Source organism: Pimephales promelas, chromosome 12, assembly GCF_988280905.1.
Source record: "Pimephales promelas chromosome 12, fPimPro1.hap1.1, whole genome shotgun sequence".
Lineage (NCBI taxonomy): Eukaryota > Metazoa > Chordata > Actinopteri > Cypriniformes > Leuciscidae > Pimephales > Pimephales promelas.
The window spans coordinates 18,235,510-18,252,244 of NC_142780.1; the positions used below are offsets into that span (position 1 = coordinate 18,235,510).

The window sequence follows — 16,735 nt, forward strand, 5'->3', positions numbered from 1 at the left end:
ACAAAAAGTAAATTATGCAGAATGTTCCAGTAAAATAACTTGAGGCAACAGTAAATAGTTGTACACTTTTGAAGCATTTATTATAATATTTTCGTCTTGTCCTCTATATCAAATAACCATGGTTACATATGAGCAACTTTGCAACAGGCCAGTTAGAGACAGACTCTTTGAGGGACAGGAAAATATCAGGACAATCACATTAATGGAAAGTAGTTTCACTTCAATTAAAAAGACACAGAGGTTGATTGACTTCATCCTAGATTTTTGACACTGTGTAAAGAATGTTGGTAAGCATTATTCAAGTAAAGGCGTGGGCCCTAAAGCCCCATGATGGTTCTCATTACAGTCCTATACTTCACTACACAAAGGAGGCTTAGTAGCACACGTTTCAGTGGAATAAAACTCAAGCCGTCCATTTATAACAACAATACAAAAACAACTGAAACAATTGCAACAATAACACTTTCTAAAGAAGAGCAGGATTTGGGAGCAGACCTAATTAGAGCGATGGTTTCAGCTCTTTATGCTTTCGCATTAATAATCTCGATAAACTCTGGTTTCAAGGAAGCGCCGCCCACCAAGAAGCCATCCACGTCTTTCTGGGAAGCGAGCTCCTTGCAGGTCCCTCCAGTGACAGACCCTGAAACAGTGGACCATAAAAAAAAAATGTTACATTTTTACCAGGACTTCTTTTCATATATAAAGAGCAGCACACATAAAATATATTTATTTGCTGAAGATATTTGGATCTGTTGTTGCTTTGAAGACATCTCTAAATCTTCCAAAAAGTAAAGCAAGTCATTAACTAAGAGCCCTAATATAAGCACAGCTTCATCAGTATATAGAAATAAATAACACTGGTATCATGTTGGAATGCTTTCAGAAAAAAAAAAGAAAAGCTGTCTCTGGGCCTGTACCCTTTTAAAAGTTACACCTTACCTTATTTACCCCTAAAGGCTAAATATTAGTACCTTAAAGAAACAATATGTGTGTACATACTAGTGATGTATTATGAATGCACGACTACCCAAATTAGATGTAATTTGCATAACCATAATTGTAAAATAAATAAATAAACCGTTCACACGTAAATTTGATTGATTCGTTCACTGCCAGTGTATGGAAGCTTATGTGTAGCATTACATTTCAAATTGAATAATGCTACACATAAGCTTCCACACTAGTGAGGTACCCAGCCAAAGTGATGGATGGTGATCATGATGTTGACTCAGTGAATTTTGCTCTTTTAGTGTTTGAGAAAAGATTGATGTTTTGATTGGTTGACAGAGTATCGTCACTTGCGCGTGCTACAAGGGCATATAAGCACCATTTTTTAATTGAATTTGTCTTTTTTTACAGTTGAAATATAATACTACTGTTGTGTCGCGAAATGTAGTTTTATGAGTTTTTCCGGCGAGAATGTAGTTTCTTAAAGCTCAAATATGTAGTTTATTTATAGATTGATGATAATTTGACTGAGATCCATTCCAAGCAATCGCTCACCGGACGCTCGGCGCTCATGCCTGGAACAGCCTTTTTTTGGCGAGTCATTCCGTCTCTGTGGTTAAACATGAGATATAATTCGTCTTTATAGAGCTAACAGGCGATCTTTCGTCTCGTGAATCTATAATTCGTTCCCTTCAGTTTAATGTTGTTTATTGCAACATTTGTACCAATGCGATATACAATATTACATTTTGCCTGGAATATGTTTAATATTTTTAAAATTTAAACGAAAAGGCAGGGTTGTGTTTTATATTTAGTTTTGTTATAAATATAGGCATGTGTTGCCTGAACCATATTTGTGTTCTCATAATGTTTTATGCCATCATAAAAACTTGCCCAGAAACAGTGAATGTATTATGTAGTAGCAGGTAACATTGTTGGAGTGTGTTTAAATTTGCATAATGTCTTTTACAAGTTGAACTTAATCTTGTTTCATTCAGTCACCATGAGTGAGATACTCGTTCAAATTGATTGGACAGAATCTATGAATCATGGATTAGCTGAAACTTCACTCTTTTACTATTTGTCCAGTAGGTTTTCTATAAAAGAAAACCCTTTCACGTTGGTTAAAAAAAGGCATACTTCACAATATTACTGCAATTGTATAAAGGGAGTTTTATCCTAATCCAGAAATAAGCATACTTTATTTTAATTGGTTAATTGAGGGCTCAGTGTTCAGAAGTTTCTTAAAATTTACCATCACCCATCGAAGTATAAAAAAACGTAACTTGTTTTACGTCTCTCCAATTACACAACGGACTCATTCTTTCTTGTTTGACGTGATTTTCAATACAATTGATTTCAACATGTGTAATCAGCTTTAGAGGAAGCTTTAAGTTGATATACTAGTAAAAGTAATGGTAACATAATTCGTATAATAATGCCTTGCACAATTTCAACTTAATCTTGTTTGCTTCAGTCACCATGAGTGAGATACTCGTTCAAATTGATGGGATAGAATCTGTGAACAATGATTAGCAGGAAATTCACTCTTTTACTATTTGTCCAGTAAGTTTTCTATAAAAGAAAGCCCCTTCATTATGATTAAAAAAAAAAAAAAGATCCTTCAAAATATCAGGTTTGAATTTTCAAAATATTACAGGGTAAAATAATATTGCAATTCTATAAGGGGTGTTATATGCTTGTCCAGAAATAATAAGCATAGGCTTTTTTTATTTTGATTGGTCAGTCGAGGGCTCAGTGCTTATGATTTCAAGTTTCTAACTTTAGTTAGCGTGTTAATGTTGCTGTTTGAGCAAACAACGTCTGCAAAGTTACAATTCTCAAAGTTCAAAGCAAAGGGAGATATTTGCTTTTAGAGAAATAGTTTAAGGACTACAACAAACGGCTGGTAGGAACTACAAAACATTTCTCCTGGGTTAATGGCATCACCAACATTAAAAGTTTAACATCTTTATCTGACTCCGGTTTGAACATAAACGGCTAAAAGTTTTTGAAATTTTCGTTTGCATTTAAAGGGACAGACATAAAACGGTGCGTTTTTGCTCACCATCAAAAAGTGACAATTTTAACATGCTATATAAAAATATCTGTGGGGTATTTTGAGCTAAATCCTATACACACTCTGGGGACATCAGATATACGTATTTTACAGCTTGTGAAAAGGACACAATACCACCCCTTTTCAATTAGCATAATAATGCCTTTGTAGAAAACAAGATTAAGTTCAACAGGCCAGTCACCATGAGTGAGATACTCGTTCAAATTGATGGGAGAGATTCAGTTAACTATGACTAGATAGAAACTTGCTCTTTCAGTATTTGTCAAGAAGGTTTTCTATAAAAGAAAACTCCATAAATCTGTTAAAAGATAGATGTTATGAAAAGTACTTGAGTGAAATACTTATTCAAATTGATGAGACATGTTCAGTGAACAATGACAAATAGAAATTTACTCTTTAGAATTTGTTTAGTAGGTTTTCTATAAAAGAAAACCTCTACATACATACTTGTTACAAATAAGTAAGATATAAATAAATAAGATATCTTAAGAACATTTAACAGAGTACATTTCTATCCAATAACTGGATAGAAGTGTAGTCTTTTAGTATTTGTCCAGTAGGTTTCCTTTAAAGGGTAACTAAACACCAAAACAACTTTTTTTTTAGTTAATGATCTGTAAGAATGGAGCTTCATAAATGCTGTTCATTGATTCGAGTACATTTTTTGACAATTGAGTATAAAGTGTTTTGATTTTCAAATATATGGTGTAAAAACGTCTGAGTGCTGCCCTCTTCAGGTTAAACGGAAAGCTCCTGCAGTAGGGGTACTTGCTGACGTAGCAAACTCTCAGACGCACTCTGTCACACCCTTGGTGCGAGCTCACCACGCCCTTGGCAGCCCCTGGTATAAAAGCATCTGGTTCCGTCAAAACTACTGTAGCGAGTCAGGAGTTGGATTTATGAGTATTGAAAACGATCAGGATAGCATATAATAGCATCTAGTTAGCATAGCATTTATATAGTTATTTAGATTATTTTTGAAAACGATCAGGATAGAATATTGTTGCATCTATTTAGCATAGCATTATATAGATAATTTAGATTATTTTGTGTAGCTAGTAGCATAGTACAGTTAGGATAGCTTCAAGTTAGCATAGATTTATCAGTGTTTAGTACAGTGATCAGGGTAGTAACGGAATAGAGGTGGACATGGGCTTCTCCACACGCAGTGCCAAACACTGCTCGTCCTGCATGGACTCCTCCACCGCAGCGGCGTCTTGATGTGAGTGATCATGGATATTTTAATCACAATTTATGGTTAGGATAAAGTTAATCCTCTGGGGTCGACAAACGAGCCGGTGCATTTTGCTGGATTTTTTCATATAGCGGCATAATATCAATATGAATATATGCCAGCGTGCGCTATTGAGATCAACTCGACGACATAACTCATCAGATGCCGGTCGCGATGCGGGAGTTAAGACCGCAGTTTGAGCCAGCAGCTCGAATGGATTTGGCCCTGTGTCTACATACAATTCACCCTCATCCACTTCAGGTGAAGGTGAAGGTGAGGGAGAAAAGTCCTCGACTTCAAATGGCCGCTCTGTTGCAAAGGCAGCTACTTGAGTCACTCCAGTCTCGCTCTATTTTAGAGTCTGACAGCAGCTGTCACTCACGGCGGGTCTCAGGTGCACGCCCCCTAGCCCCGCTGGGGTCTGCCCATTTTTTCAGCATTTTTCAAATATTGCTAGTGGGTGGAGTCAGGCTCTGACCAGGGGTTTAGTTACCCTTTAAAAAGAAGAATTTTAGAGCTGTTGAATTAAAGATTGTGAAAGTTTGAAGTTGATATTTTATAGTGAAATTATATCTCTATCCACAAGTTTCCGAGGGGCGCTCCTGTAAAAAATAAAGTGGGTGAAACTTCCGGTGAGGCGGCGGAAGTAGCATTCCAATGGTATTTTGTGTGTTAGTTAGCGAAAAGGCTAGCTGTTTTTCGGAGAATTATTTTACTGTTTAAAGACGCAAATCTTTATGAGAGATGTCGTTACGGAGCTCAGGGACAACATGTGGTGTTCACGTTGTATGTATAACCGGACTAAACTAATTCAGTGGCTTAAACGTGATTGTTTTGAACATAAGCTGAAAACGAAATCAGAGTGTTCCTGCCAGAGCCCGTCTCTGATCCTGCCAACGACTGTAGTTTCCTTCACCTCCCAAAAGACGATGAATCTTCCTGTATACATTTGTTTAAATTCTTAATATTCTATAAACTCTATCAGCATGTGTTTGGCTGTTCGCTACTGATGTTACACCTAAACTCAGGATCAAAGCCTGAGTTGACAGAATACCAAATGTGCCAGTTAATGTATTCAAGAAGCACATTCATTTATAATTTTGAATAAACTCCGACCAAAGCACGTCTAAGTGTGTATTTTTTATTTTAATTGTTTGTCAGCTCGCACAACTGTCTGTCACCATGCCTTGATGAGTATTGATTATTAATAATGTTGTTATAATACTCCCAATCAACTGCGGAGGGTAAAGGTACTGTTATTTCACCCTTTTGAATTTCGTTGAGGTTGTGTTCCCACATCGTTAGCTAGTTTGGATCGCTATAACTTGAATGACTGTCAACTGTTGAATGAACAAGTGTCAAGCATGTCAAATCGCGCTTTTTTTACTTTCAACCGGAAGTCGCGCCCACTTTTGACACAAGGCCTCATGGGGCGTAGGAAACTTGTGGATATGTGGTGTTATTTTACCTCGTTGGTGATATGTCATCAAAAAAACTTTTGTCCAGAAACGATTTATTTTTAATTAATAGCAGGTAACAAGATACTGGGATGAAATAAATTTGAATGGGAAATTTGGTCTTTTGGTAATTGTCCAGTAGGTTTCCTTTAAAAGGAAGCCCCACCATAATAGTTTAAAGAAAGATTACCAAATTTCTAGCTTTTCATTGTTCACTGAATCTGCCTGTCAATTTGAATGAGTAAAAAGAATAAGGTCAATGTGTGAGTCACCACACCATGAGTGAGATACTCTGTCAAATTGATGGGACAGATTCAGTAAAGTTTCCATTTATGCTCGAAATTTGCTCTTGTAGTATTTGTTCAACAGGTTATCTATTAAAAAACATCTTTTGCACTTGGAAAAAGAAAATAAATGTTTAGCTAAATTAAATTTGAAAATTTAGTCACCATGGTTGTCTAATTCACTGCACAATAACTAAATAGAATGGTACTTTTTATAGTATTTATCCAGTAGGTTTCCTTTGAAATTAGATTTTGTTGTTGGTGTTTTTCCAGTACGCCATACCAGTTCGGCTCACCTTTGTATGGTTTTCCACAGTGCAAAAGTGGAAAAAAAGTTGTATCACCTCTGGCAAGGTTCTGGGCGAGCTGAGGCGATACTAAAATGTGATGTGAAAACAATGCCGACTGCTGATCGGTCAGAGAGAATTGTCATCATTCACTGCGTCATCATTGCACCCGCCAGATGGAGTATCCAGAATAACCCCGCCATTTTTAAATAGTTTGGCCAGTGATAGTTACTAAACTTACTACTATTATTATGGCAACTCGGAAGAATATGCCGAGGTCAAACGAGGAGGTGCAGACTTTCCTTTGATTGGAGGCCGAAGAGAGGATCCAGCGAGAACTTGAAAGGGCAATGAGGAACGAAAGGCGTCACTATGACGACCAGGTATTATTTGTGGCGGTACTGTCTGCAATGGAAAACCGAGCGAAAAGCGTGCCGAGTTGTCGGCACGAGTGTCGAGTTGAGCCGAACTGGTACTGGTAATGGAAAAGTGCCATATAACAGTTGAAATAAAAATACCAAGCTCAAACTTCCACAATCTTTTAGTGAAAATTGTATATCTATATATATATATTGTATATATATGTGTGGTGTATTGCTGATGTGCCTTCATAAAAACTTAGTAGCAGCAGGTATCATTGTTGGAGTGTGTTTAAATTTGCATAATGTCTTTCACAAGTTGAACTTAATCTTGTTTCATTCAGTCACCATGAGTGAGATACTCGTTCAAATTGATGGGTGAGAATCTGTGAACAATGATTAGCAGGAAATTCACTCTTTTACTATTTGTCCAGTAGGTTTTCTATAAAAGAAAGCCCCTTCATTTTGGTTAAGAAAAGATACTTCAAAATATCATGTTTGAGATATCAATGGGTGTTTCATGCTTGTCCTGCAATATTAAGCAAACATTATTTTGATTGGTCAGTCGAGGGCTCAGTACTTATGATTTCAAGTTTCTAACTTTAGTTAGCGTGTTAATGTTGCTGTTTGAGCAAACAACGTCTGCAAAGTTACAATTCTCAAAGTTCAAAGCAAAGGGAGATATTTGCTTTTAGAGAAATAGTTTAAGGACTACAACAAACGGCTGGTAGGAACTACACGACATTCCTCTTAGGTTATCTTCATCACCAACTCTAAAAGTTTTTAAAAATCTTTATCTGACTCCGGTTTGAACATAAACGGCTAAAAGTTTTTGCAATTTTCAGTGCATGTCTGTGTGAGGTAAAAGGACATAAAAATATATGTGGGGTATTTTGAGCTAAATCATATACACACTCTGGGGACATCAGATACTTATTTTACAGCTTGTGAAAAGGGCACAATACCACCCCTTTAAATTTGCATAATAATGCCTTTGTAGAAAACAAGATTACCGGTGAGTTCAACAGGCCAGTCACCATGAGTGAGATACTCGTTCAAATTGATGGGAGAGATTCAGTTAACTGTGATTAAATAGAAATTTGCTCTTTCAGTATTTGTCTAGAAGGCTTTCTATAAAAGGAAGCCCCATAAATCTGTTAAAAGAAAGATATTGTAAAGTACAATATTGCAAAGAATGTAACCAAGTCAATTATTATTAGGGATGATGATTACTATTGATACTTTAAAAATATAGTATTTTTGATTTTTTGAATTGCTAAGAGTAAAATGGGTAATAATTCCCACTTAATATTTTTTTTGAAAGACATTTCACATTAAGTTACTAATCTAAGTTCCTTAATTGGAACATAAATTATATTTTTGTTTACACATGGCTAATGGGATAATCAGATGAATTCTTCAGAAGGTTTCCTTAAAAGGCGGCTACTTCATATTAAAAAAAGTTTCTTTTAAAGGGTTTAGCAAACAGTCATTATCAAGAAACTTCTTGGAGGGCTTAGTAAAATCTGAACCACTCAAAGTGAAAGGCATAATGGGTAGCATTATGGTTAATAATTTGAATACCACATTACTACTTACTGTATACATCAGTATGTGATGCTTTCTATTTTTTAATAAGTCATATGTGAAATAATAGGTATTAATGCAAAATGCACATTTTAAACAGAATTATTATTCTAACATTTTAAACAGAATTTCTGTTCAGTCACCATGAGTGAGGAATCCACCCGCAGTAATGAGGGAGCACCTCTGGAATTAGCTAAATGTTAATAAATAATTAAATAACTATTAAAATAAATGTTTATTTAAATATTAATTAATAATGAAAAATGTCTTTTAAGAACTTCATCTGCTTTAAATTTGAGGTGGTTTGTGATAATATAATATGCAACTATTTATGTACATGGTGGCAGTTGTGATTAAATTATTGACTGTTGTTACTATACACTTCAGATTTGTCAGTAGTGGTTATGTAGTTGTATGGCATGACAATAATAAATCCCAACATAATGTTTCTATATAAACATACTGAAGTGAATATAAACCATAATGACCCATAAACCTTCCCAAACAGTAACACACAGCACTAGCACCATGTCAGTATGTGTATGGGTTACATTTGCACAGCACAGTCCATCATGAATTCTCCAGGTCTTTTACATTCTTACACATTCCTCGTTTTTTTTTTTTTTTTTTTTTTTTTAATAAGCAGTGGGTGGGAGGTGAAAGCATTAAATGAGACACATCTAAATTTGCACACAACATGGCTTTTACATGTTTCAAATGCTTTTGTAATTATTCAATATAAAGTGATGGACTAGTATCAAGTGAAATATTGAATTTAACTGGTTTAACAAATATCTTGTTTAACCAATCAAATGTTGGTTACAATAAATTTGCGTAACTCCTTTTATTATTAAACTTAATCATGTTTTCCTCATTCACCATAAGTGAGATCCTCGTTCAAATTGATAGGGCAAATTCAGTAAACAACAATTAACTAGTATACTGAAGAGGATTGAATTCTTTAGATTATTGGAAATGGTGTTTGATGCCAAGTTGACATGGGCTGGCCACATTGAAAAAGTTTTAGCTAAATGTAAAAAGGTGCTTGGTAGGAGTAGACTGGGGTATGAAAAGAGAAGCAATGAAGAGGATATGTGGTGCACTGATTAAATCAATAATAGATTATGTATGGCTTACGGCAGCGGCGCCCAACCCTGCTCCTGATGGTTGACTGTCCTGCACAGTTCATCTCCAACCCTAATCACACACACACACCTGCCTTTAATGTTCAAGTGATCCTGAAGACCTTAATTGGTTGCTTCAGGTGTGTTTGATTAGGGCTGGAGATAAACTGTGCAGGACAGTTGATAGGAGCAGGGTTGGGCACCCCTGGCTTACAGAGATGCAGCTAGAACCAAGTTGGATGTGGTGCAAACACAAGCATTAAGAATATGTACTGGGGTGTTTTGTTCATCATCTGCAGTTGCAATGCAGGTAGAAATGGGTGAGATGCTGCTACAATTAAGAAGGGAACAGCAGGCAGCCAATTATTGGACAAACCTGCAAGAACAGGGTAAGTCTCACCCCACAAGAGCAGTTATGCAGGTATGCTGGGAGCATGAAAGGGTTAAAATTGAGTTTTGGATGTGTGGGTGATACTATTGGGAAAGAGATGGGATTAGAGGGAAAGGAATTTAGCCCAACAGTTCCGCTGCCAGTCAGACCACCTTGGCTTCTTTGGCAGACTAGTGTGGACCTAGAGATTTTCAATACCCACTCATGAAATAGAGCGGAGTTGAATGTTTGTCAAGTATTTTGTGATAGGATAAGTGACAAGTATATTTGGTCATATTTACTGATGGGTTGGGAAAAGCTGGGCCTGCTTTCAGTGTACCAAAGATGGGGGTGAAGATGCAGAAAAGAATCTCTGATAATTTATCAGTATTTGCAGTGGAGTTGGTGTCTGTTTGGTTGGCATTGCATTGGGTAAAGGAAATTAAACCAGTCAAAGTTGTCATAGTGCAGTTATGAAAAGTTTGCAATCATTTAAGTCAAAACCAAGACAGGAATTAATATATAAAGTACTAGAACTTCATTCACGGATTTGTCAGGTGGGGATAACGATAAAGTTTACATCGGTTTCAGCAGATGTGGGGGGTGAAGGGTATGAAACGGTAGATAGATTGGCAAAGCAAGCGAGTAAACAGGAAGAGGTTGAAATATCAATTACAATAAGTAAAGCAGACGCTAAAGCACAAATCTGGTCAAAAATGAATAAAAAGTGGCAAGCACACTGGGATGCGGAGGAGAAAGGGAGACATTTAGGCCCTGTTTAGGCTGAAAACGTAAAAATATTTCATTGGATGTGCCTTTCGTTTACACGGCGACAGCGTTTTTGGGGCTTAAAAACGCAAAAAAGTGAAACCACCCTCCAGAGCGGAAATCTTCAAAACGCTCCACCGCCGCGTTCCCGTGTAGAGGGTAAAAACGCAAAAGTTGTATGTTGTAGGTTGTACGCAGGCGCGCGGACTTAGTGTTGTTGTAGTATGAACTCCTAGCTGCCTGGAGTGCATACTACATTGAATTTCACACACTTTTGCATCATCATATGTACGCGGATTTCCCACCCAAAACGCTTGTCTAAATGCAGAATAAGAAGTGATAACGCAACGCCACTTTTGCGTTTTCTCTTTAGAATCGTTTCCGTGTAAACATAGCCTGATATAACATTCAACAAAAGGTTTGGACAGAGAGGGTCAATGGAAGGAAACAAAGGGAAGAAATGATCTTCACGAGATTAAGAATAGGACATTGTGGGTTAAATAAGCATTTACATATTGTGGGTAAGTACTTTATCATGTATGTGTGAATTTTGTGAAAATACTGATTCTGTGGAGCATGTGATTTTTTGAGTGTCAGAAATATGAGAGGGAAAGGGAAATATGAAACAGGGCATACAAAGGTTAGGGGGGCATGGTATGAGTACATTGGTATTTTGATTCTTAAAGGAAACAAGACTGGCAGAAAGAATTTAGGTTGCTCTATATGTGTTTTTTTTTTAAGAAGGAAAAAGAAAAAGATGAAAAATTAAAAGGTTATTTTGTTTTTATGCTTTATTAATATTATTATTATTTTATTAAATAAATGGTGGCAGTAATTGAACAATTAGCTAGAAATTTGCTCTAGTAGGTTTTCTAATTTCTATAGAAGAAAATTCCTTCAAACTTGTACAAAAATTGCATTCAAAGTCTAAGTTTGACACTATTAAGTAAAGTGGCTTTAAAGCTTAATAAACAGTGTTGTCTAGAAATGGTATGCATAGTTAGTTATGAATGACATCACTAAGGGTGTTTAAAAATTCATTAGGTTCATACCATGGGTGAGATAAATTAAATTTCAAAGGGTTCGGATGAATTAAATTTTAATGGGATATTTTTCTATGGAAAAAAGAAAACAATATTTAGAGCGCTGACCTCCATAGATGATCCTGACGGAGCTGGCAACAGTCTCTGAGACATTGGTCTTCATCCACTGCCTGAGCTTGTCATGCACCTCCTGAGCCTGTAAGAACAGCAGCGAGAGACTCGTCACTGAGTTCAATGAAACCAGGGAACATGTTTGAAAAAAAAAAACCTCCATGGTCTAATCCTTTCTAAACATCTCGTCTGTACCTGTTGGGGTGATGCAGTTTTGCCAGTGCCAATGGCCCAAACAGGCTCATAAGCAAGGACCACTTTGCTCCAATCCTTCACATTGTCTAAAAGAGATGATAGTTTTATTTCAAATACAAGAAAAGTTTTATAATACATACAACACTAAATTAAAAGATACCTGCAATGATCTTGGTCTGTGCAAAGACCACTTTCTCTGTGATTCCGGCCTCCCTCTCATCCAGCTTCTCACCAATGCAGGCGATCACACTCAAACCGCTCTCAAGAGCATGAGCGACCTTCTGTCCAATCAACTATCGGAAGAAGAAAAAAACAGAAAGTTAATACGATTTAAGTGAAATGGTGGCCGATTATCTTTTGTGAGACCAATTCTTTGCTTTCTTATTTTTTTGTGGTTCGCCATGATAATCATATTCATAACAAACTAAATGTACTACAATACATGATTAATAATATCGGTTTTCTGTTCAATTCCATTATTTTCATAAAAATGCTATGCATATTTAATTAGTTTTGCAAATTTGCATACCCATAATAGTTGAGAGTTTAACCACCAAAGTGATAAAATTAGATCACAAGAATGTTGTAATTTTTCTGCTTAATACTTGAACAGAAAAATTCACACTAAATTAAATCAGCCTCAAACTCAGTGCTACTTTTATTCCATTTCTTACTGTATACGTTTTCTCCAGAGATGGTATGAGCAGGTGTTAGGGGGTGAGAGAGAGGATTGTATGACCTGTTTAAATTTGCATACACATACTGCCTTTCAAGTGTTCAAATACTGCTAAAACATATGCAAGTCACCACCAGTGAGGTACCTGCTCAAATTGATGGGAGTTCTCACAGCAAATATGGCAGGTGGAAATTTGCTCTTTTAGTATTTGTCTAATAGGTTTCTGATAAAAGGAAGCTCCTTCATAACTGGTAAAAGAAATGAAATATTATAATAGTGAACTTGAGAATGTATAGTTAAGTAGAATAACAACCCTACTGTAACTTTAATTTATTATGTTCTGTAGTTAACATGCTTTTTTGGTGCAAGAGGCTGATGTTGTGTAAACATGTTTTGCATGTTTAAAGTGCCCCATTATGCTTTTTCGAATATTACCTTTCATGCCATACTTGTTTACGAATGTAAAAGGTCTATAAAGTTTTAAAGATCAACGTGCACATCAAATAAAGTTACTCCTGGAAAAAAGTCTGATTTACTGATTTACTCTATAATAAAATAGGGTTTTCTATAACGTGTAAAAGCACTAAGTTACCTCATCACTCTCTCCGAACACATGGCGTCTCTCAGAGTGTCCCAGAATCACCCATTTTACTCCACAATCCTTAATCATTGCTGGGCTGAAACAATACAATGGATCTTTCAAGCGACAAATAGAAGTAAAAATAGAAGAAGAAGAAAAAACAGCCATAAAATGTGAATGAATTCAATATAGTCTCATTTTCATTAATTATTCTCAGTGATACTGGACTGTAAACGGGTTGACATGTACCTGATCTCTCCGGTGAAGGCTCCCTTTGCAACCTTGTAGCAGTTCTGCGCTGCCACATCAATGTTAGGTTTCAGCTTGGACCTGGCAAAGTCGAGGTAGATGGTTGGGGCACCACAAACAACCTCTGTCAAACAAACAAATGGGTAAAAAAAACCCACAAACAAAACAGAATTGTAACTGCAGTGCTTTTTTTATGTGAAAGACCACCATGGCAAAGCACTGCTTTCATGTCACTAAATCGATGTTAGTGTCCTGAACATTTAACCATACACATTATTGACAGGACAACTTGAATTTCTTAATAGTTCATTCTTTTTTTTAGCAAGTAAAAGGCCTTTAGTATAATTGTAAAAATGTCCACCTTTCGGTCATGGTACACGTGTTTTTTGCTGTAAAAATGTGAAAAATTTTACTATGTTTATAAGATAATGTTATGTTTATTACTGTATAAAGTAATAAATATAATAACATTTATGTTCAAGATAAACATTTACTGGACAGCAGCAACTTAAGTTTACTTTACTCCATACATAATTTGTTTTGTTTTGTTTAGAAAATTCATGTATTATTTATGAAACTACAGTCTTTTGAGGAACATTTATTTGTACATCTCTCAGTCATAAAATGCATTGCATTATATATATATATATATATATATATATATATATATATATATATGAATGTAAATGTACTTTATTTATTTAGCACCTTACATCAACCGATAGGTGAACCAAAGTGCTTTACAACAGAATAAACAACAAATAAAATAAGAATAAGAATAAAAAACTAAAACTAAGCATTCAGTGTTTTTGTGATTTTTTTATGCTTGGTTGTATTCCCATTGGACGTGGCACTTATACTGTAAAATTAGCTTGGGTCAGCCTAAATTAAACTCCCTGTAAAGGGCAGACATATCTGGCGTCTCGAGCCTCCTTGATAAAAGGTCAAAGGAAAAGTTACTCATATGACTGCATTGCATACTACACAGGCCACGAAGTAAATTGAAAAAGGCAAAAGCTAGTCCAAGATATGACAGTCTGACCCGTGACCTTTGCGCGTTAAGCGCTTCTCGGGTTTCAGACCATGAATGAAACAGGCGACGCACAAGCAGCGTGACTTTTGGACTTTACCAATTCAAAGTCCACAGTTGTGTCATTACTGACACAAGTCTGTCTGAAAGATTCTCAAATAAAGCCGGACAGTGATGCAGTGAACAGCGGAAACACCGCGCGATCAGAAATCACTCAAAACGCGTTAACTATAGCAACTATCGTTCTTTTTCCTGGGTCATATTTTTAAGAGAAATAGCATGGTACAGTTTTGTTGATAAACCGAGCATCCTAATAATCCTGTCATTTGATTTGACAAGGCCTTAATGCACACGGTGGAGGCTACGTGCTGGAAATCACACACCCATTTCCAGCATTAACCCTTGAATCACTACACAAGATGAGCATCATTCATTCATTCATATCGAAACATGACGTGCAGTCCCCTCTTTTATAAATCGAATAGTTCTTTATATCGAATTTTAACAGAAACTGGTTTGTTTATGTCTGGTTGCTGCTAATGGATTAAATGGTTACAAGCAATAGATTTCTTTGAACTGTAGAAAACAGAGCTGTTATCCTATTATATAACTAACGTTACAACGAGAAAGAGTCTGTAAATGATGCGCTTAAAGGCGATGGTAGCTGTCAAAAGTCCCGCGTGAATGTCATTTCAGGGTCAATGCGGTGGGTTGCACACCCCGAAAAGGCCTGTGTTTGCAATGGCATTTGATTGTGGCTGGTGAAGAGGAAAGTGGATGAAATACGCACCGGTGTCTGGGTTGAGTTTAGCGTTATTTAAAGTGTTGGCGAGCTCTTCAATGCTCTTTTTGTCGCCGTTCATTTTCCAGTTGCCACCGACGAAAAACTTCCTGCCAGTCATGATTGCAAAAAGTGTTACTTTCACCAGGGGAAAAAATGACGAAAGACACAAGCGGAACGACCTCCAGACGAAGAGACAGCGAGGAAATACAGTCCGCTGGGATTTATATAACACTGTCTGTAACCCCGCCCCCCAGTGCTTACCATTGGCTCAAGACTACACGCCTGCGAATGTGTTTCTTTGATAAAAGGAGAGAGATACAGGTGCATTCACTATTATTTTGTGTTCATTAACTACAAATCACAAACCAACTGTACTTTGAAAATGTTTCATCCGGTTCTTTCACTTATGGCATGTTTATCATCATAAGGAATATAACAGAAGACATTATACATACATGTAAATGTGGAGAAATAAACCCTTTTCTATTTTTTAAAGTCAAAAGCTCAACTGTACCTAAACCGATATTAAAGTTTGAAAAATAAGGAAGCATAAATGTGTCAATATTTTTTTAATACTATTAATTTAGTGTTTCATTTAACATTTAATGTCCATATTTTTTGTTTGTTCGCACATGCGTAACCACTTAATGTATTTGTAAATATTTAATAATTGCACAATTTTCACAATATTAGTTTTGATAGACCCAATTGAAATTGGAGAAATGGATCTGTCGGCCAGGTAGGCTGGCACTAAAGAGACTGTTCAATCAAAAATGAATTTTGTCATTGTTTACTCACCCTCGAGTTGTTCCAAACCTGTATGAATTTCTTTCCTCTGTTGAACACAAATATTTGGAAGACCAGTTGTGGGGCACTATTGTCCTCCATAGTAGGCAATGGGGGGAAATACTATAAAAATCTGCGGGGTCTATCAACTGTTTGATTACCGGCATTCTTCAACATTTCTTCTTTAGTGTTCAGCAGAACAAAAAAAAGTGGTTTGAAACAACTTAATGATGAAAGCATTTTCATTTTCGGGTGAACTATCCCTTTAATGTATATTTGGAGGAGGGATTAAATTTGCATTCCCACAATGCTTTTCGTTTATGTCGTCTATATCAAAGACGGTTTTATGTTATTTTAAGTTATTTAAAGAAAAATATTCATGAAGTACACGAACGTTTGTTAATAAAACAATCATTTCAGTTTTAATTGGTCTTCTGATATCTTTATAAATTATTGTACGTCAGTCATGTGGTCACCGTCATCGATATGGCTGTCGAAAGTTACCAGACAGGTTCATCATACATTGCAGCTTAGAAATTTGCTCTTTTAGTATTTGTCCAGAAGGTTTCCCTTAAAGGGAAGCCCACCATGTTCGGTTTGAAAGATAGAAATAATACAAAGTAATTTAGATTTACAAACTTACAATGAAACAACTCTAATGGTATCAAACGTGGTTTGAATCGATATGAGGTTATATTGAAATTGGAGACGGTGTCAAGACTTTTGCAAGCACAAAATAGTAGGGATGGGGAAATGAAGCTTCATGAAGCAATGAGGCTTTCC

The 16,735-nt window shown here is 36.2% G+C and overlaps 1 protein-coding gene and 9 non-coding genes across 10 annotated transcripts; 9 read left to right on the plus strand and 1 right to left on the minus strand.

Moving 5' to 3' along the window:
* Positions 1-55: 55 nt before the first annotated feature.
* Positions 56-15,386, minus strand: tpi1b (triosephosphate isomerase 1b). Its single transcript, XM_039679379.2, has 7 exons — positions 15,173-15,386; positions 13,353-13,476; positions 13,116-13,200; positions 12,008-12,140; positions 11,848-11,933; positions 11,650-11,737; positions 56-640 (listed from the first exon to the last, which is right to left on the minus strand). Exons 1-7 carry the CDS (start codon positions 15,282-15,284, stop codon positions 522-524), a joined length of 747 nt encoding a protein of 248 aa, XP_039535313.2. The 5' UTR covers positions 15,285-15,386; the 3' UTR covers positions 56-521.
* LOC120484823 (U7 small nuclear RNA) lies at positions 2,009-2,063 on the plus strand. The gene has a single exon (XR_005623797.2). It is a non-coding gene; the product is annotated as a U7 small nuclear RNA (small nuclear RNA).
* On the plus strand, positions 2,486-2,541 carry LOC120484821 (U7 small nuclear RNA). The gene has a single exon (XR_005623795.2). It is a non-coding gene; the product is annotated as a U7 small nuclear RNA (small nuclear RNA).
* Positions 3,268-3,321, plus strand: LOC120484820 (U7 small nuclear RNA). The gene has a single exon (XR_005623794.2). It is a non-coding gene; the product is annotated as a U7 small nuclear RNA (small nuclear RNA).
* LOC148976996 (U7 small nuclear RNA) lies at positions 3,411-3,465 on the plus strand. The gene has a single exon (XR_016145909.1). It is a non-coding gene; the product is annotated as a U7 small nuclear RNA (small nuclear RNA).
* LOC120484825 (U7 small nuclear RNA) lies at positions 5,831-5,884 on the plus strand. The gene has a single exon (XR_005623799.1). It is a non-coding gene; the product is annotated as a U7 small nuclear RNA (small nuclear RNA).
* On the plus strand, positions 7,054-7,109 carry LOC120484824 (U7 small nuclear RNA). The gene has a single exon (XR_005623798.2). It is a non-coding gene; the product is annotated as a U7 small nuclear RNA (small nuclear RNA).
* On the plus strand, positions 7,743-7,798 carry LOC120484822 (U7 small nuclear RNA). Its single transcript, XR_005623796.2, has one exon. It is a non-coding gene; the product is annotated as a U7 small nuclear RNA (small nuclear RNA).
* Positions 12,712-12,765, plus strand: LOC148976997 (U7 small nuclear RNA). Its single transcript, XR_016145910.1, has one exon. It is a non-coding gene; the product is annotated as a U7 small nuclear RNA (small nuclear RNA).
* A 1,097-nt stretch (positions 15,387-16,483) lies between the features above and the next one.
* On the plus strand, positions 16,484-16,539 carry LOC120484819 (U7 small nuclear RNA). The gene has a single exon (XR_005623793.2). It is a non-coding gene; the product is annotated as a U7 small nuclear RNA (small nuclear RNA).
* The last annotated feature ends 196 nt before the right edge of the window (positions 16,540-16,735 follow it).

Coding starts and splice junctions, on each gene's coding strand:
- tpi1b (XM_039679379.2), bottom strand. CDS start 15,284: ATGACTGGCAGGAAGTTTTTCGTCGGTGGCAACTGGAAAATGAACGGC. Junction 13,477..15,172: donor TAAACTCAACCCAGACACCG/GTGCGTATTTCA, acceptor TTTGTTTGACAG/AGGTTGTTTGTGGTGCCCCA. Junction 11,738..11,847: donor AAACTGCATCACCCCAACAG/GTACAGACGAGA, acceptor CTGTTCTTACAG/GCTCAGGAGGTGCATGACAA.